The sequence below is a fragment of the Chrysoperla carnea genome, chromosome 1, assembly GCF_905475395.1.
Source record: "Chrysoperla carnea chromosome 1, inChrCarn1.1, whole genome shotgun sequence".
NCBI lineage: Eukaryota > Metazoa > Arthropoda > Insecta > Neuroptera > Chrysopidae > Chrysoperla > Chrysoperla carnea.
Window position 1 is genome coordinate 120,066,843 of NC_058337.1, and position 27,930 is coordinate 120,094,772.

Below are 27,930 nucleotides of genomic sequence, written 5' to 3' on the forward strand. Positions count from 1 at the left end.
AAAAAGCTTTCTTGGTAATTCGTTTTCTGGATTTACACACAATTGATAGAATATCACAATTGATAAAATAAGATGGAATAACTAACTAAAAAAATAACTATTAATAACTAGAATTATTAATATTGTGTAATTAAGTTTTTAGTAATTAAATTAAAGATATGTTTAACTTTTGAAATAAAAATTTTGAAGCTCTTTCCCCATTAACATTCGCATTCGCGAATATTAGAGATAAATATTTGCATTCGCATTCACATTTAAGAATGTACAAAATAAAACATTCGGCACATCACTAGTCTCTACAGCTCTATGATATTATCTCTATGATTTGTATAGAAGAAGGTAAGATTTGATGACAATTTCATTTTATAATCACATATAGGCAATTGATATAATATTTAAGTATAGATATTTACATAAAACTCTAATATTAAGTTTAATATGTCCTCCAATAATTATTAATTAGCACGTACATAATTAGGATCATTACAAATCAAAAAATAGACAATTATGTTAAAACAAAATATGATATTTATATTAATTTAATTTGAGTACCAGAAGATATTTTACATCTGATTGAGGTCCGTCTATGACTCTACATTTTCATGTATTTTTAGCTCTCGAATTCAAATTTTTAGGGTGAGAAGATACAAAAATATTTCTCGACCATTGAATTTTATAATAATTAAAATTTTTGCGAAAAGCTTCATGCATTTCTTCGTTTTTCAGTCATTCTTTTATTTTTACTTTTACTCATTGACTATTTTGTTAAAAACTTTTACCGATGCTGTTCCGAGTTGCTACTGAATGTAAATTTGAATTTGGAAATAAAGAAAATTAAAAATTATTTTATCCTTGATAATGCATTAAAATACTTTTATTAATTTACTAATTTAGAAGTATTTAATTTGGTATCCAGAATGGTAGGAACTTGCTTGTACACTCAAAGTGCCTAAAAATTAGTAAAATTCATTTTTATTGTATCTACGCAATATATTTGTTTATATTTTATAGTGAATTATTCATGAAATGTGTTAATTCTTAGCTCACAAATAAAGTAACAAAATGTGTGTCCTTGGCCTTCACCTGTTATGCAACAAAAAACTTAAAATAATACGCAGAAAAAGAAGATGGCTCGTGTATAATAAGAAGAATGGTACCTCCAATTTAACTATCTTAAATCATTAGAAATTTTAATTAAAAATTACAATACCATAACAAATTTTTTTAAATCTATTTTAATTTTAAATGAGTAAATATTTATCTAGAATTTTCCAAAATACATCCTATTTTCAACAAATTTTACATATTACATTACATATTGGCTATGCCTGAACCAACTGAGCTACTATAGTTACGCCTATATGTTTAAAATGATACTTTTTTAAATTTAATTGAAACTTTGCAGTGTATTATCAAAAAAAATGATATCCCAAATTGAAAATTTCTTAAATTAGATAAATTCTCAAAAAAATCCTAAATTCGATACTCAAAAGCATTTAAACTAACAAAGAAAATCAAATTATCGTCATAATAACAAAAATGGTGTAATCGATAAATTTGACGCAAATGGGAATAAATATTTGAGATATAAATAAACTTAAATATTATTTGCCAAAACATATTTAAAAAAATGTATAAAGTAAATATCATTTCCAAAATGGATGTTTACATCTTGCTAAAATTTAAATAATAAAAAAATATGTTGTGAGCATCACACAACCTCTATATATACCATTGACATTACAGCTACATAGACTGAGTGTCAAACGATTTTAAGCATGCCAACAACTGAGGTAATAGCTTAGGTCAAATCCATTGTAGATTCGTAAGAAAAAATGTAAAGTGATACGTGATCAATATTTTTTTAAGTCAAAAGCGAAAAAGTTCAGTAAAATCACGATGTTTTATGTAAAACATTTTGTGATATGAAAATTTGACATTCAATGTCAAATGGATTTGAATGGAACTGTTCAACAACATAGATCATACATCAAAATAACACATGAGCGAGCTATAATTTATAAAGAACGGTATTAAAAAAATTAAATTAAATTTGTCATTTTACTACTCCATCTATGATCATCATTTTGAACCATAAATTAAATCTTTCTGTACGAATTTAAAATATTAAATGTAAAACAATTCATGGCCATCTTTTCTGATTTTAATTTCTTTGTAAAACAATTCCTTCGAGAGTTATGGAAGCGGGATAAGTGTGATCAAGAGAAGTGGAGGCTATAAAGCGGTGGTTTTTACTTTTAAGCCCAGTGAAGCGGGCGAGAATCAAGGTAGTATACTATAAATTTATAAGTAAGGATGTTTGTTTGTTTGTTTTATAAAAAATATTTTTTCATACGACAAATTAAGTTTCAAGAAATACTGCTCTACAGTACACATACTTGATACTACGCCATTAATCTGTATATAGACGTAAAAAGAAAAACATTTTCCGAAAATAAATTTAATTGTATAAAATGTTTCAATGTCCTTGTGTATAAAACATTTATTATGTGTTCATTCACCTAAAGAGAAAATGAGTATATAAAATTGTCCTGTATATTTTCAAACGTTCGAATTCGTTCGTTGTTAATATACCGTGCGTTTGAGAAGCATCTAGGGATAGAACTTTATGTCTGTAGTATGACTGAATACAGAATACATTCGTTTAGTAATGCATCTAAAAGAGTAAGGACTACAGATACGATAAGTCAGTAGCACTGATGATTGAAAAAAAAATTGTATGCAACAAATCTCCCACTCTCTGGACGCATACAACAGCTTGACCTATCGTATCTGTTTATCGTATCTGTAGTCCTTACTCTTTTAGATGCATTACTAAACGAATGTATTCTGTATTCAGTCATACTACAGACATAAAGTTCTATCCCTAGATGCTTCTCAAACGCACGGTATATTCTGTGTTACGTTTGTATTTCTATGCTATGTTACGAGGACAAAGAACTGTAAAGAACACATTCACCGTATAACCTTATTTCCTATTTATAAATAAACACCATTAGTAATTATTTCGCTCATTGTTCTACAAACATTTTTACAAATCTAAAATATTTATATTTTTTAAAAATTGAAATTATAACTTGAATTCAATAATTTGAATTATTGACAATTCATAATAATTTTAATTCATATAATTTTCCTTTGGCAGCATGTCCGTAAAGCGCTAATAAAAGAAACTAGCTCGACCCGTGAGGAATTCCACTCCCATACTTACCGTAAACCGTGGCTAAAAACAACAAATTTCGTAGAAAAGTGGTAAAAAAAATCAAAAGTCCTTAAATAATTGTCAGTCGCATTTTGGGTTTTCGAAGTTTTTCGAAGCTATTTTCTAGAATTTTCTTTCATTTTTCGAGAATCTTTCACAAGACCACTAATTGAAATTACCTGCAAGTCTTCAACTCTCTATCTTTTATAGTTTTAGAGAAAATTTACACCAAAGTTTAGTTCTAAATTGCGCCCTCACGGTTAAACAATGATGTTTATGAAAAAATGTTTTAAACATAAGTTGTTTATTTTTTATAAGGAACATTTCTTACATTTAAACTTTTGTTCTATCTCTAACGGTTTATAATATGGGTCATACTCAACTCAACTTCACTTTTTTTTTGTCCTGATCACGCTATAAAAATTACAGCTTGATATCTCTTCAAGCATCAATATTTTTCAGCGTTATAAACTTGGGACTAAACTTAGTATAACTTGATATATATTTCATACATACAAGGCATAAAAACTTATGTATATCAAATATGGTGGAAGCAATGGGAAAATCAGGTTATACTTACTATAAAATGCATTGTCATCCGATTTAGTAGAGATAAAACTAAATCAAAGCTTGTAATAATTAAAATCATGGATCAATTACCTTATTTTATCGCTTTCTAATTGGAATGAAGGGAATAAAATGTGTACCAGTATTAGCTGAATATTAATACTGATTAATTATAAAATGCAAACTATGTGACTGACATGATACATTTTCCTTTTTTCGAAACAAGTATACTTTGCTACTTTTTGTCAGATTTCAAGATGATCTTCGAAAGTATAAAAATTGATATCGTAAGTAGTCGCGGATTTGACACATTCATAAACATAGGTAGAGAATGCCGAAGGAAGTTTTCATCATTTGAAAATTATTTCAATGTTGCAGAATATAAAATAAATAATAAACCTTTGTAGCAATGTATTTTCTAGAATAAATTTTATTTTAATGAAAAAATATTTAACAATTAAATACCTACAGCTTTTTTAAAATATAATAATAAACAGCTTTTATTATCAAAAAATATTAACTTTATTGTGTGATTTAAAAATTGGATAGGATTAAGATCAGTATGCATGAATTCTTGAAAAATGAGAGGTTTTTAAATTCAATATTTTTCGGAAAAACATCGTCAAATAAGTAAGCACCAACTCGATCAAAATTAGAATATTTTTTTCTTGTGAACATGGATATGAAAAATTTTTAGTTTTCAAAGTGGTAGTCCGAAGAAAATTAATCGATAGTTTTCGTCTTATCTTAGGAACCGTTTTTATGTACACTATATATGGACGAATAATATCGATTTCGACCCGTTTAATATAATCAAAAAAAAGAATAAATTTTAATCTTTTTTCAATTCATATTCCCTAAGTCATGTTTCTTATTTTGATGGGTTTCATAATCTTTCCCCGCAGATCTATATACAATTTTATATAATCAAAGATCCTTCATTTTCCAAGATTTATAGATACTGATATAAAATCATATTAAGATCGAATTACTCAGTAACGAACTTTTTTTCATCAAAAACGAAAATTAAGATAAAAGTCAAAAACATTCTTGTCCTAAATTATTCCTCATTTTAACGGGACAGATGTTTTAATCGATTATCGATAAAAATGAATCGGGAAATTAAAGTTTGGTACAGTAAAACCTGGTTTTATGAAATTAAATTTATATAAAAACTGAAATTTATTAGTCGGAGGTGATTATCAAAAACGAATTAATAAACCCTCTAGTTTTTGCTTAAAATTTAGTCAGATTTTCAAAATTGAACGAACGAACACTTTAGAATACTCTATATTTGAGATAAAATGAAAATCTATTAATGGTTCTATCAGTTTTCTCGACTGATCCTCACTGTGATTATTCAAAATGATCAGGTTTTACTGTATTACATTCTGAAATTAGTGAATTAATAATTTTATGCTTTATAATGCATTTTTCGTATAATTTACAATTTTTAAAATTCTTTTTGATTTTTAGATTGCATCCTTAAGTTATTCAAGGCACAATAATAACATTCCAGCCAGACAAAGTTTATGCTGTATTTTTTAAAGATTACTTCTTAAGGGATACTATTTGGCATTGGTCTTAGTTCACAATAAATTCTACAAAATTACTCATTTCTAAAACATAAAAAACTGAAATAAAAGTTTAAAATAAAGATATGTCTCAAATTTCGATCGAGAAATTTGTAATTCTCAATTTCTCAGCCAAAGCTTGTAATTAAATATTACTTAATATTAAAAAAATGAAAATAATTGATGGCGAATTTCACAGGGTACGAAGTAATCTCTATTAGGAGAGCCATCTTACGCATAAACTTTGTTTTTCAGTACAATTTTTATCAAAGAGTATTTTATAGAATGGAAAGTTAAAATATACAACGCGAAAAAAATCATCTTTTAAGAGGAGTCATATGACTAAAACAGCGAAGTTTAAAAATTAAAAAATTTATTTTAATAGGTCTAGAGTCACGTTTAGTACTTGACACATATCAGAAACTTTTCCCTTTAAAATTTTTCCAAGTTCCTACATGATTTTCCTAACATACGTCAGATAAAATGGTGATCAAAATTATAAAAAACATAGACAGCGTACACAACTTTCCACTCCTTCATATTCTCTTTGATATAACATAAAAAAAAACAATTGAATTAGGTACCTATTATGAAATAAAATTTTTAATTAAATTTCAATTTTCATTACAATGTTTTTTTTTCTTTTTCTTCTTTTTACTGAAGTTTTCTAGTTCGTTTATAAAAGCAACTGGAACACTAACTTCCTCATTACTTAAGTCTTTATGTTTATTTTTTTTGTGTTTCTTTTTGTTCGGAACAGATTCACTATCTTCTAAGCATTCTTCCACTTCTTCTACTTTTCGTTTCTTCTTTTTCTTTTTCTTAAAGTTATCTTCTGTTAATTGTACCCCACTATCCACACTATTATCAATCGAGTCTTTATCATCGTCCTCGGTTTTTAATGGGATACTAGGTATACTAAAATCAAATTTCATTTGTTTTTTCTTCGGTGATAACTCTTCATCCACATTTATCGAACGTTTACGTTTCTTCTTTTCTTTTTTAATTTCAGGACCTTCACTTAAATTATTTAAAAACTGACTAAACTCGAAATATCGTTCATTCTTTCCTGGTTGTTCGCTCTTTGAATCTTCAATTTCATATTTACTTGATTTCCGTTGTCGTTTTTTCTGTTTACGTAACATTTTCGCCTTTACGTAATCCGCTTCATTTAATTTATCCAAAATATTCGATTCTAAATTCACTTTTTTCAAATCACAACCAAATAATGGATGCCGAGTTTTTAATTGTTTTGGAAATTCAACTTTATCGTTGAATTTTTCGATTTTGGATCGTCTTTTTAAATTTGCATCCAAATTTTCACTGATTCGAACATGACCTGCAACGTTTAAATTGTACACTTTTGAACCACCGATTAAACATATATTACTTCGATTTTTTGAGACTGTTGAATCGAATTTTGTATCTTCGATATCAAGCGTCGTATTATTATCAAAATCAATTTTTAATCCTTTGAATTGTTCTGGATTTAAAAGTTTTGGACATTGTATGATAAATATTTCATCATCAGATTCAATTTCATCAAAATTATAATTTGTTTCATATTCGATTTCACGGTATTTTTTATTCTGTGCCCGAAATTCATCCATAGAACTTATTAATTTTGATGAATTTGAGTAATTAAAGTGTGTTTCATCATCGCTTTCTTCTTCGTCGCATACTGACTTTAATTTATCGTAAATTGTCGATGTTCTTAAAGTCTCATTTTTACTTTCGTTACTTACGTGCTCGATTTGAGCAGCTGTTGTAGTTTGATTAGTTTCATTTTCTGATTCTGAGGTGGTATCCTGTTTGCTTTGATGAACAGCTGTTATGGGACTTTTTTCTTTCAAAGATTTCGAATTCTTTGTTTTTTGTTTATTTTCATCATCCTTAATCTTTTTTGATTTAGTCTTTCGTGACGTATTCATACTTTTTGTCTGTTCAGTTTCAGTTTCAGATTGTGAATTGGGTTCGCTTTTTATCAATTTACTTAAATGTTCTATTTCGACGTTCGATGTTTTATCTTTTGCTGCTGAAGATTTTCTATTTGTTTTCTCAGATTCATCATCTTCACTTTCAGAAAAATGAACACCTCGTCGTTTTTTTGATGATGTTTTTTGTTTCTGAGGACTTGGCTCTCTGCTGTTCAAAGATTTCGAACTGCCTGAAACATTTTTATTTTTTTGATTTGGCTCTTTTTGTGAAGATTTTCTATCTTCTTGCTCACTATATGAATCATTATGCGCTTTTTGAATTGGTTTTTTGGGACTTGGATCTCTTTTCGAAGATTTTAAAATACTTTTCTGGGGACTCGGTATTATTTCTTCGTCATTGTCGGATTCACTATTTGATTTTTGAATATTTTTTTTAGACTTTGGATTTCCTTGCAAATTACTTTTTGAGAATTTTAAAATACTTTTTTGTGGGCTTGATTTCATTTCTTCTTCAATATCAGAATCGCTGTCCGAAATTTGAGTATTTCTTTTTGGGCTTGGATTTCTTTTCGAAGATTTTAAAATAGTTGTTTGCAGATTTGGTTTTGTTTTTTCTTCACTGTCAGAATCGCTATCTGATATTTGAGATTTTCCCTTAGGACTTAGATTTCCTTGCGAAGAATTGAAAACATTTTTTTGTTGGCTTGATTTCATTTCTTCTTCGCTGTCGGAATCGTTGTCTGAAACTTGAGGCTTTTTCTTTGGGCTTGGATTTCTTTTCGAAGATTTTAATATACTTGTTTGCAGATTTGGTTTTGTTTTTTCTTCGCTGTCAGAATCGCTATCTGATATTTGAGATTTTCCCTTAGGACTTGGATTTCTTTGCGTAGAATTGAAAACATTTTTTTGTTGGCTTGATTTCATGTCTTCTTCGCTGTCGGAATCGTTGTCTGAAATTTGAGGCTTTTTCTTTGGGCTTGGATTTCTTTTGGAAGATTTTAAAATACTTGTTTGCGGATTTGGTTTTGTTTTTTCTTCGCTGTCAGAATCGCTATGTGATATTTGAGCTTTTCCCTTAGGACTTGGATTTCTTTTCGAAGATTTTAAAACGTTTTTTGGTGGACTTGGTTTCATTTCTTCTTCACTATCGGATTCGCTGCCTAAAATTTGAGCCTTTTTCTTTGGACTTATATTTTCTTGCGAGGAATTTAAAATGCTTTTTTGCGGACTTGGTTTTCTTTTTTCTCCACTATCCGAATCACTGTCTGAGATTTGGGCTTTTTTCTTAGGACTTAGATTACCTGCCGAAGGTTTTACAGTTTTTTGTTGACTTGGTTTTGTTTCTTCATCACTTTCTGAACCGCTATCTGATATATCATCAGTTTTTTTCTTAGGATTTGAATTTTCTTGCGAAGATTTAAAAAAACTCTTTTGCGGAGTTGGTTTAATTTCTTCTTCGCTATCGGAATCGCTATCTGATTTATCAGTTTTTTTCTTAGAATTTGAATTTCCTGGTGTAGATTTTAAAATACTTTTTTGCGGAGTTGGTTTAATCTCTTCACCACTATCGGAATCACTCTCTGAGATTTGGGCTTTGTTCTTAGGGCGTTGATTACGTTGAGAATTTTTTAAAACACTTTGAGTCGGTTGAATTTCTCTTTCACTATCGGAATCACTTTCTGAGAATTGAGCTTTTTTCTTGGGACTTGGATTTCCTTGCGAAGATTTTAAAACATTTTGTTGTTGAGTTGGTTTTATTTCTTCGCTACTATCGGGTTCGCTATCTGATATTTGTGCTTTTCTGTTAGAACTTGGATTTTTCGAAGATATTAAAACACTTTTTCGCGAACTTGGAGTTCTTTCTTCGCTACTGTCAGAATCACTATCTGAGATTTGTGCTTTTTTAATAGGACTTGGATTTCCTTTCGAACATTTTAAAATACTTTTTTGTGGAGTTGATTTTATTTCATCGTCGCTATCAGAACCAGAGATTTTATCAGAATTTTTATGTTCTTGGCTAGCAGAGTCTTTGCCTTTTTGTGAACTAGAAGTAGTTTGAACATTTTTACGAGGACTATTAGAATCGCTATTCTGAATAACATACGTAGAACTAATGGGACTATTATCATCTAACATCGAATTATTTGCTACATTACTCGAAAATAATTTTTTATCTTCTTTAATAAATTCATTGATCTTTTTCAAATCATTTTCACCTTCTTCGATCGACGTATTCAAATTTTTTACTTGTTTTCTAACATTATTCGAAAATTCTAATTCATCGTCTGTATTGAATAACTTTTCTGATTGAGCTAACAGATCACATGATTTCGATTTGAAATTTGAATCAGAAAGTTCTTCATCTGATATTTTACCCAAAATTTGTGAGGAAGAAACTTTAGAATCATTAACTTTTTGGGATACATCGATCATAGTACTTTGCGCTAACGGTATATAGTCATCAATTTGTGATAATATTTCGGTATTGTTTTTCGGAGAACTTTTCTTTAACGACAAACTAATTGATTTTCGTCTTTGAGGAGTTTCATTTGAATCCACTTTATGATAAAAAGGTTTAGGTTTTTTTAACACTTGAGAGATAATTTTTTCTTCATCTGAATCTGAATCGAATGTCATTTTTCGTAATGTTGTGGTTTGGGCAAGTTTTGCCGCTGCTTCATTATTTGTCCCTTCAGAATTTTCATTTTTTGGAGTTTTTATTACGAATTTATCCATTTTGTATATCTAAAAGAAATTTTAACTATTAGGATATTATGGAATTAATTTTATGTTTTTATTAATAAGAATGTACTCACATTTATGAAATTTTTCACATTTTCATGAAAATTCGTTTTCTATAACTTATATCACACTCACACGTGTTTTGCACTTTGATTTAATTTGTAAGGTTAAATACAAAATTTCGAGTTATCAAATGCATATGTTCTCAATCTGCCGCCATTTTTAATAAAGGTACTTTCCCTTTACACTTAGATCATATTTGTATTCACTTCATTTATCAAAAATTCACTTCGCAAAAACTGTGTAGTCTTCGCAAATTTTGAAAAATGAAAGAGATATTAAGTATAATATTAATTACTACTATCTCTTAGTCATAAGATTTAATCCTTTTAAATATGATTAGTAACCATAGTAACGTTTGTTAGAACTAGAAAGAAATTCTAGTAAAATCCAAAATTTCTTATTTCCATTTTCATAAATATTTCTATTTTTAACCCCCGACACAAAAAGAGAGGTGTTATAAGTTTAATCACTATATGCGTGTCTATTGTCTATCTGTCTGTGGCACCTGTTCATCCTAAACAGATGAACCAATTTTGATATTGTTTATTTGTTTGAAAGGTAACATACATAATTGGAAGTGTTCTTAGCTATGATTAAGAAAATCGGTTCGGTTTGAAGAGGGCTGCAAGGAATAAACCTGGAGGGCTGCATTTTTCGAGATTTTTTAAATTTTGTAAATTTAACTTGTTCTAATATAATCTGAGAAAGTCTAAATTTGTTGTCCCTCTTCGCATTTCGAGGATGAGACAAATGGGAATAGTTTTCTCTAAAAAAATCACAGGACGCTTTTTATTCACTTAGATCTGACTTTCTAATACATAATATTTTTACATTTTTCGACAGGAAGTTCAACCAAACTGGAAAGGTATAATCTTACTGGAAAGGTAAAAAATAAATTGTTTTGTTTTTTTTAATTTCTTTATCAAAACCATTTTTATCCACTAAAAAATAGGATAATTTCCTTTTTTTGATATATGATCTGTAAGGATTAAACAATAGCCTTGTTTAGATTTAAAACAAGAGAGAGAATTCAATGAGAAGAAATTATTTACGTGTAAATGGAAAGCATCCTAAAAGCAATAGAATAATAATGCCCTCTACTTCAAACGGCGGTAAAATTTAAATAATTACCTTGTACTTGATTTATATTTAGATTAGTTCGAAAAATGCTATTTTTAAACTTGCTGAAAACCGGCGTAGTATCAAAATAAAACAAAAAAAATACATTAAAAATAAACTCATTATGCAGAAAGGATGCTGGAAAGTTAACGAAGATGATGAAGGTAACATGAAAAAAAATGAAAAATACATTTTTTTTTAAAGAAAAGTTTAATATTTAAAAATTTTTTGTAGCAATTTATATCGATATCGATTTAGCTGATGAAGAATCAATCGATGTTGAAGAGAAAGATGATGATTATTATTCGCACTGGTCAGAATTACCTGATTTATTATTGGAACGAATATTTTCACAATTAAATATACGTGAAAGATATTACGCAAGTTTAGTATGTCGTTCATGGTTTCGTGCATTTCATTTGCCTGGTGTGTGGTCGAATTTTTCACTTACGGATCAAACATTAACGCGTGGCCGATTCAATTATTATTCAGGATGGCAGGTACTTAAATGAAAGGTATATTTTTCGTGTATTTTATTACACAAAATATATACAAATTTTTTATTTTAACAAGAAAATACAACTAATATAATATGCTGTGTTTTTTTCAATACTCTGTATATACTGACATTTGCTGAGATTGGGAAAAGTTTCAAACAATTAAATTTTTTTGAAATTGGCATAGGAGGTTTAACGTCCTTTATATATATGTTCTTGCTAAAAAGTTTACATTATAAGCTTAAATTGCGCGCGAGATTTGAAAATGTAAAATTTAAATACATTTTTATGACATTATCGGTTGAACAAAATTTTGGCCATTTTTTTATTTTTAAAATTTGATTTTTGCGCCATGGGTGGGCACGGTGAAATTATAAGGGTACTTTTTTCATTTTTGATGACGGAACCCTAAAAAGAGAATGATATAAATGAAATGAAATAAATTTCTTTTTGCAGTATGTTTTAGACCATTTACGTACATCAGTATGCCTTACAAAAATTGGTCGGCATATACGTAACTTAAAATTCGATCCAATGTTAAATTTTTACAATCTATACGAATTTATGAACATGGTCTCATGGTTTACGGAACAAGCACAAGCTCTTGAAGAACCCCGTGGACAATTTGAAGGTGTTGGTATCAATATAAAAAGTTTAAAATTTATATTTCCATGTAATATGTTAGCTGGTAACGAAACGGAACGTATACGATTATTTGGAACGGGTGGTAAATTATTGGAAGCATTAAAACGTTTAATGTGTAATTTAATAAATATGCGTCGCTTAGAATTAGTTAATTTATTATTAGATCGAATTGAAGCACAACATTTATTGGATGAAGTATGTGCGAAATCATGTTCACAATTACGTACATTGGTTTTGATTAATACAACGAAAATTTTTTGTCCGTTACTACATGTTGGAGTTTTTTTAAATTTACAGGTAAATTTTTTTATTTAGTTTTATTTTTTTATAGCTAGAGTGCATTGCATTCAAATATATAAATTACGGTGTGCATACAAAATGTAAAGCATCGCAATTTTTTCATTCTGTCCAATTAGTTAGAAAAAAATCACGAAGAAATTTTGTAATTCCTAGCAATCGTGGATTTTCATACTGACCAGAGAATATATCGGTAAAATTTACTGATATAGTCTCTGTACTAACGCTTGACGCTAAGTTTAAGCGTCAAATTATGCCACGTGTTCAGTTAAGGACGTGCTGCCATCTGGAAAAAGAACTTAGGAGCGTCTTAGGCTCTATTTTGAATTGATAAATTTTAACTTTCAATTTACGTAAAAAAAGCTTTTTCAACATAATTATTTTTATTTTTTTTAAGACATTAATAATCAGTCCGCAAAATATTGATGATGATGTCATAGAATTATTAGGATATACTAGATTACGTAATTTACATCTTGTACAAAATCGTTATACACCTAGTGATTCGTCAACAATGCGACCAGTATCGGCTCGTGTATGGCGACAATGTCGTATGAATAATCGTCGATTAGCCGTACATTTAGAAGTGGAAGCTTTACGGGAAAAAGAATTGCTATGGCAAGAAGGAGCACCTGTACACTCAATTATATTTGAATCACCCTTAATTCGAGTAAGTTGTCAAGTCAGTGAAACCTGATTAAGTGCGGTAAATTATGACTACTTTTTTTAATTTATTTCAGCTACAGCCAGAGGTGATTATAATGGCTGCTCAACACTATAAAGATACCTTACGTAAATTTGGACATAAAACATTACCGCACTATTACCAACCCAAGAAGTTTCATGAACGTAACGACAGCCTTCTTTTACTAATGTGTCGTCAATGTTTCCTTTTAAACACGCTAATAGTACGCGAGAGGGTTTCTACAGCAACTGTACTATTATTAGCATTTAATGCAAAAAATTTAATACATTTTTATATTAGACGTAATGCTGTTATTTTACGAGCGGATTGGCCACAATCACCAGAATGGACATCGGAATTTTATAAATGGTTATGTACATCAAGTCGTTCATTTGATGCTGTGGAACGTGAAGTATCGCAAATTTTAGGTTATCGTTGGAAAATGTTAACGGATAAGGAATTTAAAAATATTACGGATATCAATGTCCATTCGAATGGTACAATGTTGTAAGAAGACGATATGGGAATGATTTTTTCCTAAGATGTATATACAAATTGTGTTCTTTTTTCAAAAATAATCGAATGAAAAATCACTATCATGTCCCCTCATCTAGGTCATTTATCGACCCATTTACTCAATTAATTATTGATTCAATCATTTTAAAATAGGCTTTATAACATAGAGCGTATACAGCTGCAGTCGTAGACTTTAATTACTGGACTGTGTAAATACAGTAAAACAAATTTGCCTGAAGAAAAACTGAGCTTTCAATCAAGAAGAAAGTCGTCGAGAGAAGGAGGCAGGGTTGGGGAAAATTCCAGAGTCCAATAATGAAAGTAATTTTAAGGTTTTAACGGTACGGGTAAAATGGCTGTACGGCTGAAAAATAATAATTTTGTTTTTTCCCTTTTTCAACAACATTAGTTTTGTATGCACTTGTGTTTCTATTCATTATTTTCTCCGTTCAGTTGTTCTGCAGTGAGATAATAATACTAAAAATAATAAAACATAAGAGGCGTGCCGCAAATGAATCCTCCTCCTTGAGAACAACCTGTCAATTGAAGGCCACATAGAATATCCACAGCTTCTCCGTCGAGTTTCAAGATTTCGGACCGAAACATTCTAAATCTAACGCCCTGCAGATGCAAATAACATGTACGGAGGTTTCACTGTCCTCCATACAGGCCCTACAAGTGGCGTCATCAGAGATCCCCATGCTATGAAGGTGGTAGTTCAATTTAAGTGTCAACAGTCCCACCACCCTTCTCAACTGTGCTCTATTAAGTTTCAGGTGAGCACAGTCGAGTTGCCTAGCTGTGGAAAGTCTATAATTCATCGCTCTGGTGTGAATTTAACATAAGATATATTTATCTGATTGATATAATAATCACAGCATGTGCCTTGACGATGTTAAGATGTCCTTTTTTTAAAGAAAAAGATGCAATGATTTGGAGTCATAGACTCCTCCCAGATAGCTCGGAACTTACGGGTCGTCTCACAGCTTTCGGTGGTACATTGACAGTGATTTTATTTCAGCAAAACTATTAGATGGGTTTACTTTTGAGCTTGATGGGATTTAGTTTTGTAATAGATAGAAAATTTCTAGTCAAAATGATTAAAATTAGTGTCAATAAATTTACAAATTTAGATGTGTGAAAAAATGGGATGTATTTTGTTAATTTTTATAAAATGATAAATATTTTCAAACAAACAACGGAAGAGCATGTAAAACTAAAATCATTGTAATTCTGTCGCTTTTTACAAAATCCTTTTTCGCCTGAAAAATGTATTTATATTTTTGCTTATAAAAAGGAAAATAAAAAATTTAATAAATTAATAAAATTATTTATTTTTAATGAAAATTTAAAATATCAAAAAAAGTTTTGTTTTATTTTTACCCATAATTTGTGGAAATTTGTTGTGTGGGCTCAGTTTTCTTATTCAATTGTTCTTCTTGTTCATTTGTGGATGTATCAAACATTAACCAAAATTGTTCACCCAAAGTATCAATATTCCGTTGTAATATTAAACGTAACGGATCTGTGTATTGTGCACCAGGTTTTATTGATTCGGGATCACGATAATATTGACCTTGAGAATTCACTTTAAACAGAGCGGGAGATGGTACATGTTCATTTGGACGCATGTAACTCCATACACATTCACGTAATAATTGCACAATCTATAACACAAAATTTATATAAAATTGGTCGCGTTCTGAAGTCTTAAAGTTGCAGTTTCACGAGCTCGAGACTTTAAAAAACACTTGATACAAGTTTTCAACGCGTCAACGCAAAATTTAAAAACTGCGACAAACGCGATTTTTGCTTGTGGCTCTTCAATTTTCATTTAATTATCTTTCAAGCAAACAAAAATTAAAATCGGTTCAACCGTTTAGGATCTACAGTACCACAGATATACATAGCGGTCAAACTTATACAACACCCCCTTTTTTTGATTCGATGGTTAAAATAGTTTCTGTTGATTGAAAAAAGTTTTAATGATTGGTGTCTGCTACTCTGGCTTCAATAACATTCTAAAGTTTTCTTCTAAGCAAGCATAAATCCAGATTATCAGCTGATAATATTTTATATAACCGCGGTTGATGGAGTTGGTTAATTCTAATTATAATATCTATAAATGCGGAACTAGGAGTAAAGCGCTTACTTAAAAGATTATAACCATTCAGATATCAATATCAAGCCCAAAGAACAAGAAACACCTTAGAGTCAGTCTAAAATTTACCCAGGAACACTTTATAAAAGCTAAAAATGAATAATGCAATATGCTGTTTTAAGGAAAAAAGATTTTCTTTGGAAGCGAAATCAAAACTACACGTATTTGATAAAGTTTTCCTTAAATTTAATACACCTCATCGTTCGAAGTCGAAGCCTAAATGAGGCGATGTGCTGAGATTTTAAAAGCGTGTTCTATAGCTTAAAATTGAACTCAGAAAGCAGCTAAAGATAGAAGATTCAAATACCAAACATAACTTTTTGTAAAACAAACAACTTTTTTATGAAATTCCTTTTTTTATGAGTATTGAAACAATTAACCTTTTCCGGACATTAAAATAAAATCTTACCTCAGTTGGTGTTAAAATTGTAATAATATCACGTATATTCGATAAAGGTCGTGGTAATAATTGTCCAATTGCCATTAAATCTAATAACTGTATCGTTTGTGCCGTTAATGAATCTAAATTAGATTGATCTTGATTGAATTGTAGTCCAGATCCACGATTTCCTAAACTATTCCACTGATGTAGCAATGTAGCAGTCAACGCCCGTAACAAAACCGAACAAAAACATAAAGATGGTGGATATTTACTTAACATAAACATTAATTCCCATAAAAGAGGAATATCGCTAAACATTCGTCGAATATGTAAATCTCGTTCAATTGTTACTTTCATATGTTCCTCTTCCGGCCATGGTAGACCATTATACATGACATCAGAACTGATATTTTCAACTAAAAATAATGAAACTTTTTCCATTGTCTCTAATGTAATTTTAGTATTAAAAATAATATTTTCATCTGTAATTTCATTTGAACTTTCTTCGTCAAATAAGGCAGGCATGCAACATGCTTCAATTGCATTGATTAGCCAAGTGGTATTCGCACTAATTGCATCTTTTTCGAGTTGATTGGAAGCACTTTGTTTACGACATCCAGAACCAATAACACCCGCATGAAATATTGATGAATCTCGTTGTAATAATGTTGAAGTACCTACAAAATTTAAACAACGGTCAAATCGAGGAAAGATCTGAAATTTTTAAAGTTATCTCAATAGGGAATATTCATGTATTTTTTTATATATTTTTAATTCATTGTTTACACCGTTATAAAAAAGTAAAAAATATAAATACTGTTTAAAAATCGGATCAATACTCAATACTCAAATAGCTAGCAAATAAAAACTTCGGATCAATACTCAAATAGCATTATCTATGTCTCTAGCTACCTGGGCTATTATTCCAAAGTGTGTTCAAAGAGTGGTAACTAAAAATTGGGAACAAATTTATGCATACATACCTTGTTTTAAATTTTGATATAACAACAAATCATCTGAATATGATTTATTTGGATTAAATTTTGCACCAAATAGCACTGATTGCGGTTTAAATAACGCATGTTCTAGTAATTCACGTATGGCCAAAGTTCGTGCTGCTCCCACAGATACACATAATCGATTCAACAATACACATGTACGATACGTGTATGTTGCACGTAAATGTGGATCATCCTCTAAACATGACTGGAAAAAATATTTCACTGTAACCGTTGTCAAATGTAACAGAAGTTCCAATGACGGTGGTTTTAAAATTGATTGTTGAGAAGGAACATTTAACAGTACTAGGAGTTCAGCTAAGATGTGCGAGACGTGAGAATGTCGTGTACAATCACCAAATATAAGTGAAACTTCCATAAGATTACTAAAAATTGCTTTAGAAATGCCATGGCTTGTTAATAATGAAGGTAAATTCTCTTGATCGAAACCTGTTTCGTTATCTTTATCACCATTGGTGCTGGATTTTTTAGAAGAACGATCAGTTCCGATAAAACTTTCGATTATATTAAATCTAAAAATTAGAAATTTTGACTTTTAATAATTATTGAATTTTGTTCAATTCAAAATGACTTTTCGAAAAAAATATTTGCAATAAAAGATGCATTTCGTAAGGAATAAATATCTGATTTAAAGTGTTCCTTTATCTATTCTGAGTGAACATAGACACTTAGGGCCCCTTATCTCGAAGCTATTTCGGAAAAGCGAATTAAATGCAATAGTACACATTCCAGGCAATTGTGAATCCGACCAGCTTTCTAGAAATGGCACAAGGCTGCCAAACACAAACATCAATAGACATCCGGGAGTTCCGTTTTCAAACTGCTAGCTGTTCCTGAATGAGGATATCTTTAAAAAGGCCAATCTTAGATAGAAGAGGGAACGGACTTGTGGTCTTACAAGACAGATATTGTCTTAGTACAATCGTAGGCATTCGAAGATCTTATATCGCTTCAAAGGCCCTCTTTAAACTCTAGGAGCTAATATCAAATTTAATTTAACAACTATGCCCATAGTTATTGATAGGCGACTTTCCGGACGAAATATTGGGATTTATTGAATACTTTAAAAGCCATTCAACTTACTCAGAAACTTTACTTTCATTGATCTTCTTTTGGACAGCTTTTTCCCACCTAAAAATAAATAACATAAAGGGATAATATTTCATAAAAAAACTGTGTGACTTAAAGCTCTACAATTTGAATCAAAGCTGGTACAGGCGATAAAAACTAAAGAGTTCAACGGTGAGTTACATGAGTTCAAGGACGCTTACAAGATACACGAGGAATTAAGGATGGGTCTTATTTATATCCGATTTGAAAATCTTGGAAAAAAAGACTCTCTTTGGACACTATAAAATTACTTACTTTAACAGTTTCAACATATTCGACCATAAAGTTTGAGCTTTAACGCTGTATGGCTCCGTAACAACTGTTGAAATATTATGTACCGACTTTGTTTCAGTAAATGATAACATATCATCTTTCATATCAATATCATCGCCATTATTATCAGCATTTTCATGATCAATGTCATTATTATCAACATATGAAAATAATTCATCTTCTTCTTCGATTGTCATTGTTGTATGACCTATAGCATGTTCTATGGCTTGACCCAAACAATCACCTTCATGGGCAAATTCAAACGAAAGGCTAAAAAATAATTAATTACTGCTATTAATTTTAAATCATTAGTAAAATATAATCCAGTTGAGATGATACAACCTCGTTTTATTCAAATCTCAAAGAAACAAAGTTAAAAATATTTTAACTTACCTACTTAAATTATCAGATAATATTTTCACTAATAATTTCAATTGATTATCAGTTTTCGATTTACGTATTAAGTAACTGCTAATTAACATGAAAGCTGGTGGATTTTTATTACCTAACAATATAATAATACGACATGCAACATCTTGCCGTAATAATGAAGCTGCAGATGTGGTATCATCTTCGAATAATAAAATTTGCTCTAAATGATGTAAATCTTTACCAATTGATGTTAAAAAATCGATATTATTTGTACCAGAACGTATTAATAAATCTAATTCCAGTAAAATATTCTCTAAAATAAAATTTAAAACACAAAAAGGTTAGACAATGATATAGATATGACCCTACTGGGCATGACCCTGTAGGCTAAGTTCAAATGCCTAAAAGATGTACACCATTGATCTAAAAATTTTTTGTTTGAAAAATTTATCCATATTTAAGATATCCTGGTTAATACTCTTTTTAACGTGAAATGATCCACGTTACCACGCAACAATAGACCTTTTTGGGCTAATTTTTTCCCCTGATTTTTGGAAGCCATATGACCGAGAAAACAATGAAAATCATTAAAATTCAAATTGGCGAAAACGATCCGGAAACACACGATGTTACACGAAGGTTGGTTTGACGTCATTTAAAGTTGATAATAGTGATATATTAATACAACTGTTGACACTGTTTTATTGTCATTGCTTATCGGATTGACATCACAGATCATGTGTGCGGTGGAGCCAAAAAAAATCGTTTTAAAATATTTCAAATATTGTGATTTTTTAACAATTTTTTTCATAGTGTTTTTATTGTTAAAAACGAGTAATTTTTGTTTTTCATAAAAAAGGTCTATTATATCCGGTTCAAAATTTTGAATGAATCACAACATAATGAATCGAAAATTTTATATCGATTCAAAATTGTATTGATTCTTCGATCGTGGACGATAGTGGATTAAAAAACTCAAGTTGACAAAATTGACTGTACCTAATATTAAGTGACAATTCTGTTGAATTGATGATGGTAATTGTTGTGATGTAATACAATCTAATAATAAATTAATAATTTGTATTCCACCATGTTCACAGCCAAGTGCTAATTGTACTACTAAATCCAAAAATGATTCAGATGATTGAAAATGTTTACACCATTCACTGATGTAATCATTGAATTGTGTTATCATATTTACATTAACTGCAAAAATAAAAAATTAATAATTTTTAAAATTATTTCTCTGATATCCGAAAAGCCAGTAATTTCATTGTTAAGTCAATTCTTTACCGTTCCAAACGAAACAGGTTCAAATTCTCTGTCTGATGTGTTTTGGTTTTTTTTTTTTACAAAGAATAGAAGGGAATAAATATATTAACCCTCAAACTGATCGTCTTTCGTATCACAATAATTACTCTTGCGATGAAAGAAAACCTCACGCTATTAAAAACACAGTAAGTACAGAGATAGCCGAAGTATAACGAAGCCATCTGAATTTCGGTTTTTTCCGACTTTACTGAAGTGGTAAAAAAAATATTTACTTTATATTTTGAGTTTTAAAAAAAATTTTTATTCATTATCCTGTAAAGCATGAAATTTTGTGAAGGTAAAATTTTATGATGGTAAAAGGTAGTAATTCCATTTGAAATTTAATAAACAGAAACAGTTTTAAAATAAGCGTGAGATAATCTCTCTACGCAACTGTTCTGAAAGATTAAGAAAGTATTAAGTACATTTTACTGACTCAAAATCAACTTTAAATTATGTGGAAATTTATTACTGGCTTCCGGAGTAAGATAGAAATAAAATTTACCAGTTTCTTGTATATTCATTGTTAACGCTTTACGTAACGTATGTGAAGTAGACGCCAACTGAAGTAAATATGGAACTGTTACACGTTTTTGTAATTTTACTTCTGGTTCCAATCCTTGATATTGAAGACTGCTCTATTGAATAAAAATAAAAATTTACATTTAGCTAATAATTAAGAAAATATTGAGGTCTGTCCACGACTTTTATTAATTTTTAAGCAGAAAGTAAAATGAATTTTGAAATTTTAAAATATTTGCTACAGCAATTCGACTGCAGGTCCATACGAACGTCATAAATAACGGGCGTCGACTTCATCCCACATGGATGTTAACACCTCGTTCTATCAATAGATTGCCATTTTTGTGGACAGACTTTCAATTATTAATTCCTAAACATACATGAAATAAATCCAATAATGCTGTACGAATATCATTAAAATGACTGGAAGCCAGGTGATCCAAAATACCAACAATTGAAGTTAAACGATTTGCTTTATCTGCATGTGGCGATGATTCACTAATGGATACACGAGAATGTTGAGCAAAATCTTTTAATCCACACGATAAGACACGTGTAATAACTGTATCCGGGAAACAATTACCAACATGCGCTACTACCCAATCGAAATGTGGCGAATGTTTAACAGATGAATCTAATAGCGCACTTATACATGTCTCGGTATCCGAATCCATTAAACATGAAAGACATTGTGTTGTAATATCCATGAGAGTACGGGTCGCACGACATCCCATCCATAAATGCATTTTTTCATTTAAACCTAAATAAATAACCGCAAAACTTTAATAACAATTGTAGCAAATTTTGAATTTTTAAAACTAACCAAATAGCCAGAGTCAAAAAATTAGGTTCATAATGTAAATCCGAGTTGGCTGGACATGAGGGCGCGAGCTTCAACCGCTAACTTGGAAAACACATTTTATTAAATATATGCTGAACCGTGCACCGTACGACCAAAATAACAGGCATCATTTTCGTAGGTAAAAACATTTCCTATAACTTTTATTTGAAACTTTTTTCTGTTTAATGCATGAGTTTTTATTTATAGCGCTCCAACTAATGATGATTTAACGTATCATTAACCGTTCACTATACATTTAGCAATAACCATATTGAACAAAGTTTGGAGGCTATAAATAAAAATCTTTGAATTATTCATAACTGGAAGTTGCAACTCGCCTACTGGCGATAATTATTCGAACCAAACAGAAAGTGGACCGCTTTTTCATTAGTTCCAATTTAGACCACCTGATTACTTACCATTTATCAAAAAATTTGAAATAAAAGTTATAGAAATTGTTAGTATCCACTATTTTTGTCGTACGATCCATGGTTTACGAGATAATTTATAAAACGCGTTTGCCAGGATTGCGGGTGAAGCTAGAGCCACCTCGTCCTGCCAACTTGGGTTTCAATTCGGGGGATGCCTCTGAACATTTTCCAACATGAAAAAAATTATGCAGTAAAAAGGACCCGGTTATTCATTCTCTGAACTTATTTGGGAAATTGATTTGTTTTACTGGACTAAAAATATCCTTGGAAAATTAATATAAGCACCTGAGTCGACAGGAATATGAGCTCGACCCGCATATCTTGTAGACAATTCACCTAACAACTGTAATGACCATGTACTAACAATTGGGGCCCATACTTCAGGATTTGCAGTTATGTAATTACAAAGCGCTGTATGTACTTCAGCAACAGAAGCTTCTTCTTCTTCGGCACTCGATTCACCTGGTCCAACAGTACGTCCTGTAGATATTTCTGTCTAAGGATCATACATAAATGTAATTTTGAAATTCAAAGTGTAAAATCATGTTAGTTTTACCTCAATATTTTGTAGATATGTTCGTACGGCCATATTAAATAAAGTACAATAGAATTCGAGGGCCGCATCTTTAATTGCCGGTGTACTTTTTAATAAGGTTAATGAAATTTTTGTCAATTCAAGTAAATTATCTGATGTGATTTTAGTTAAACCTTCAACAAAGGTTCGAATATTGACATTATCATCTTTGATATTCATCTTTTAATTATTCTTTAACATTATCATAAACAATTATCCAAAAATTTAGGTTAAGTATAACATATACAAACAAGTTCCTTAGTTGTCAATTGTCACAAATCGTAATAATCATAGGTGTTTATAATAAATTTGGATCACTGACATGACAAAATAGTTTCATAAGGGATCAGCCATTAACAAAAGTTTCAGAATGTCAAGTAAATGGCAGCATTAAAAGCGCATAACAATATACAGTTATGTTTTAGAAGTTTCTACCCATCTTTTAATAAAAAATACATAGGATTAGGATAAGCTAGATAAAGAAACATATGTATAGAAAGTGAAATATTTCAAAAAAACCTTAAATTTCACTTTGAATTTCTACAGTGACATCTAAAAGTCAACTTGAGTTCGAACCTGATAAGAGATAGAAGACCATTTTAAATTAAAAAATTACTCCTTAGTTTGAAATTGAAACATTTTTTCGAAATGTAAATAGTTTCGATAAAATTCAATTTCTGCAGAATCTATTTGGTTTATGATAAATGTTTCAAACAAATAATATAAATAATAAAAAATTATTTAAATTAAACAGTTACTAAGGAGATCTGGAACATGGAACGATTAGTAATACTTATTTCTTTTCTTTTACCTTATGCAAATGAGATCCATATGGCTACCATCTCGTATATATATATTATTTTGGTTACGCTGAATTACCCTCAGAAAGTGGACTTCAAGACTTCAATCAAGCTGTTTTCATTTCTCTCCACATTTCAGCGTCCTAATGTAAGAGCAAACCTTTACATTGTTTGTTCCGATACCGGGATTCGAACCCGAGCCTCCTGGGTGAAAGCCAGAAATCAGGCAGGCTTACAAACACTCTTAGAACGAATAAAAACTAGCCATCTAGGTATAGCGTTGACATTTGTGACAATATACATGAGTCATAAATATTGGCGGCGAAATAGACAGATATTCAGAATTCGTGGAATTTTGTTATCGTACGAAAAGTAGTTAAAAAGAAAATTAAAGAAAAATGAGCGGAGAAAGCGGATCGGAATCAAGTGGCGATGAATTTGAAGGCAAAGGATTCACACCCATTAATAAATACACAATTATATTATTGGATTCTACGACTTACATGAAGGAAGACTTGAAGCAATGCCTAACCGTAAAATTACCAAATTTAGTTAATCAAATAAATTTGTCATGAGAATTTAATGAGATTTTCTTTAATTATAGGATTTGCATACAATTTATGCTGCATTACAAACTAGCGCACATATTCGCCACTTTTCTACCGGGGTCATTACAATTGGTTGTAAATTTTTGGAAAATGAATCTGAAAATACAGTTTTGGTTCAACCGAAAACATTTGACATAACTAGGCTGGAATCAGTCGTACGTAATTTCAATCCAGACAAATGTGTCAATAAAATTTTACCTCTGAAAGATGGTATTGAAATGGCAACTGATTTAATTATGACTACATGTCGTGCAAAGCCTAAGGATATAAAGGATATTGTGCTTATAACAAATAATCCTGCACCAGAATTGGATGATCCGGATGACGCTACAAGTGCTGCTCGTACGTTATCAATGAACAAGATTGATTTTACTATTTTTCCAAGTCGTTTTTTTAGTTCGAGTAAATTTTATAGTGTAAGTCTAAGCTATAGCTCAGTAATTTTAACTATCAGTTTCTCGATTTTAATATCTTAACTTTTATTGTCTACGATTTCAATATAATTCATTTCCCAGAGTAATTTAGGATGAGTATTTTTTTATATAATTTTAAAATCGCATTTTACTCCTGAAAGAGGATATTCTGAAAAAGGCCAATCTTAGATGGAGGGAAGAACGTACTTGTGGTACTACAAGACAGATATGGTCTGAGTACAATCGCAGGCGTTCCGAAGTTCTCATATCACTTCCAAGGGCCTCTGTTCGCAAAGTTGTTGCGGCTATCACGGGACACTGGTTGGGCGACAAGCATGCTGAACGCTTAGGCCTGGCAGTGTATCACGACTACTGCAGGAGCCGTCACAGTGATGACGAAGAGGAGACAATGTCTCATCTTCTCTGTCACTGCCCAGCTCTCGTCATGCGGAGATGGACTTACTTGAGCCAGCCTCTCTTTCACTCTCTAAAGTCAGTCGACGTCAAAGCCCTCCTGCTGTTCTTAAACAGCTCCAAATGGTTCATGGAGTAGTGGCCGGGGATGGGCCAACCCATTTACGGTATCACAACCTATGGTCTAAGTGTGTCCCACCCCAGGACAGCCACTCTAATCTAACCTAACCTAATTGATTTCATTCGATAAACTTTCTGAATCCGATCTTGCGGCAAGCAGGGTACATTATACCTCGAGAACGGGAAGAGAAGTTAACACATTTATTCCATACAGCGGATACTCTCTAGGCATAAAAGAAGGAGATAAGTATTAAAATTATTTACATTTTTTTAGTCATTCTGCAAACAACTCCCAGATGATTCGTACACATTGTTACAAATAGAATCCACATTCCTAGAGACATTATGTCACTTATTAGAACCACATGTCAAATTACAAAGTACAAAATTTTATATTAACGAACATCATTGTTTTGAAATGAAAGCGTTGAAAATATTTCAAACTAAGTATCGTAGTTTAAGTAAAGTTGTCGATAGAGGCGATGGAAAAATTCAACGTGCACGATGGACACAAGGCGTAGATCAATCTGGTTTTACTACTACAAAATTACTTAAATTGGATGATGATAATAATGCTGTAGGAACTATGGCTCATGATGAAGGCAGTGTGTTGGTTCCTAAGACGGAATTTAATAAAATGTGTAAAATTGGTTTAAATGAGCAAGAAGCAGTTTTTACTAAGGTATGTGTATTTTTAAAGTTTCATTAAATAAAACCGCTGGTATAGGCTTTAAAAGAATATTATAATTTGCTACGACAGTAAATAAATCTTATATATATAAAAGAATGGAAGCTGGCTGATCGATCAACGCACAGCTGAAACCGCTGGGTCTAGAAGCCTGAAATTTTGTACACACGTTCTTAAAGTAACGTAAGTGAGCACTAAGAAGGGATTTTTGGAAATTCATTGTCTAAGGGGCTCAAAAGGAGATGCAAATTTTTTGTTCGAGAACTGCATGTTAATAATTTTATTGACAAATATAGATCAAATATAAATCAATTTTTTTGATCAATATAGATCAAAATAATCATTAAAAAATCTTTTTTATTTTGAAATTGGATTAAACTCGGTGGATGGGGTAATTTTGATCCAAAAAGTATAAAAATCAGGTTAATTTAATGATTGGATGCAGAGTTTCTGAGATATCGCAATATTTAGATCGATTTTAGTCCGTATCTCAAAAACTATCCGACCAGTCAGCAAATGCACCCGATTTTTGTACTTTTTGGATCAAAATTACCTTATATACTGATTTTTATCGAAATTGGAGATAACAAAAATTTCTCGATTTTTTGCAATTTTTTTAAGGGGTTTAAGGGGTAAAAATCGAGAAAAACGCAAAAAAAAATTTGTTTTGGAATTTGATGAAACTCGGTTTATGGGCTAATTTCGATCCAAAAAGTATAAAAATCAGGTTAATTTGATGATTGGATGCAGAGTTTCTGAGATATCGCAATATTTTGGTCGATTTTAGTCTATATAAAACTAAAACTATTCGACCAGTCATCAAATGCACCCAATTTTTGGACTTTTTGGATCAAAAATTATTAACTAAAAATTAACATTTTTTAGGAAGAACTTGCTAAAATAGAACAAAAATGTGGTGAACCAAAACCGAGGGCACTATATTTAATGTATCTAGGAAATATTGTGGATACTCATATTCCATCAGATGATGTTCGATCACGTTTACTCCTTCCTGGTAAAGCGGATACAGATAAAACAATGTTTTATTCATTTTGGCTTTATTGTATAGAAAATGATAAAGCTATTTATTGTAATTATCTAACGAAAATACGTCCATATTTGGTACTCAAACCGATTTTATTTAAAGATCAACCAATGTTTTTGCAATATTGTGTTGGTTACGTTAGTAAGTATATTTTTCGCATCAAAATTTCATCCTCATGTACATAATTAAATTTAACTGTACTAAAGTGGTTTCAAAAAAATTCGATGGGAATTTAAAATGGCGGTTGTTGTTTTAAAAGGATTTCAAATCCCCATTGAACAAAAGGTACTGAATTAGTTTTGGCGATAAAGCAAAGCCTTATCGCAAAGGCCAAAATCAAAGAGGTAGTGTTCGAATAACTGCCTCATTTTGAACAGTAGTTCTAATTAATCTCGAATTTGGACCTCCTTGGATTGTTTTCTCTCCCCAACCTTGAAAGTTAGATAATGTATTTCTGGAACTACTCTCGTTCATAAAACGATCTCAATAATAACCTTTTAAAATTTTCTTTTGAGATAACGTTACATTTTGTAGATAATTATCGATGTACAAAAATTCCAAATAATAATGCTGAAGAAAATAATATTCCTAATGAAAAATTAACAAATATAACGGGAAATATTTTGGAAAATTTAAAGAATACTGATAAAGGATTTTTGGATTTACGAGATAGTAAAGTTTTATTCGAGGAAGCATTACTTAACGCTAAAAGAACTAAAACAGAATTTGAATTTGATAATGATGGATTATGTAAGACACATTTTTTGAAATTTTCATATGAAATTTTATATTTTGATCAAATTTTCTATTTTCGTTATATTTTAGCTATGGAAGAGCATCATGTGGATAAAAGAATTGGTGATTTAGTTCAACAATTTGAATCCAATCTTTAAACAATCAAAAAATAATAATTTACAATTTAAGATACGTATATTCAGTAGGGTTCTTGAAGAAAATTCTAATGAAAATCTTTTTATAAAG

The 27,930-nt window shown here is 30.4% G+C and overlaps 4 protein-coding genes across 4 annotated transcripts; 2 read left to right on the forward strand and 2 right to left on the reverse strand.

The window, feature by feature from the left end:
- Positions 1–5,828: 5,828 nt before the first annotated feature.
- LOC123290599 (nucleolar protein dao-5-like) lies at positions 5,829–10,256 on the reverse strand. Its single transcript, XM_044870848.1, has 2 exons — positions 10,118–10,256; positions 5,829–10,046 (listed from the first exon to the last, which is right to left on the reverse strand). Exon 2 carries the CDS (start codon positions 10,035–10,037, stop codon positions 5,979–5,981), a length of 4,059 nt encoding a protein of 1,352 aa, XP_044726783.1. The 5' UTR covers positions 10,038–10,046; positions 10,118–10,256; the 3' UTR covers positions 5,829–5,978.
- A 1,047-nt stretch (positions 10,257–11,303) lies between these two features.
- Positions 11,304–14,818, forward strand: LOC123290606. The gene is made up of 5 exons (XM_044870861.1): positions 11,304–11,389; positions 11,460–11,725; positions 12,179–12,664; positions 13,062–13,334; positions 13,405–14,818. The coding sequence occupies exons 1-5, from the start codon at positions 11,350–11,352 to the stop codon at positions 13,858–13,860; spliced, it is 1,521 nt and encodes a 506-aa protein (XP_044726796.1). The 5' UTR covers positions 11,304–11,349; the 3' UTR covers positions 13,861–14,818.
- A 426-nt stretch (positions 14,819–15,244) lies between these two features.
- LOC123293988 (integrator complex subunit 5) lies at positions 15,245–23,060 on the reverse strand. The gene is made up of 11 exons (XM_044875032.1): positions 22,844–23,060; positions 22,573–22,783; positions 21,396–21,775; positions 20,999–21,131; positions 20,182–20,388; positions 19,204–19,495; positions 18,793–19,080; positions 18,511–18,558; positions 17,392–17,939; positions 16,436–17,085; positions 15,245–15,532 (listed from the first exon to the last, which is right to left on the reverse strand). Exons 1-11 carry the CDS (start codon positions 23,039–23,041, stop codon positions 15,245–15,247), a joined length of 3,243 nt encoding a protein of 1,080 aa, XP_044730967.1. The 5' UTR covers positions 23,042–23,060.
- A 916-nt stretch (positions 23,061–23,976) lies between these two features.
- On the forward strand, positions 23,977–27,842 carry LOC123293996. The gene is made up of 7 exons (XM_044875044.1): positions 23,977–24,194; positions 24,266–24,685; positions 25,491–25,898; positions 26,790–27,090; positions 27,484–27,518; positions 27,588–27,699; positions 27,775–27,842. Exons 1-7 carry the CDS (start codon positions 24,060–24,062, stop codon positions 27,840–27,842), a joined length of 1,479 nt encoding a protein of 492 aa, XP_044730979.1. The 5' UTR covers positions 23,977–24,059.
- The last annotated feature ends 88 nt before the right edge of the window (positions 27,843–27,930 follow it).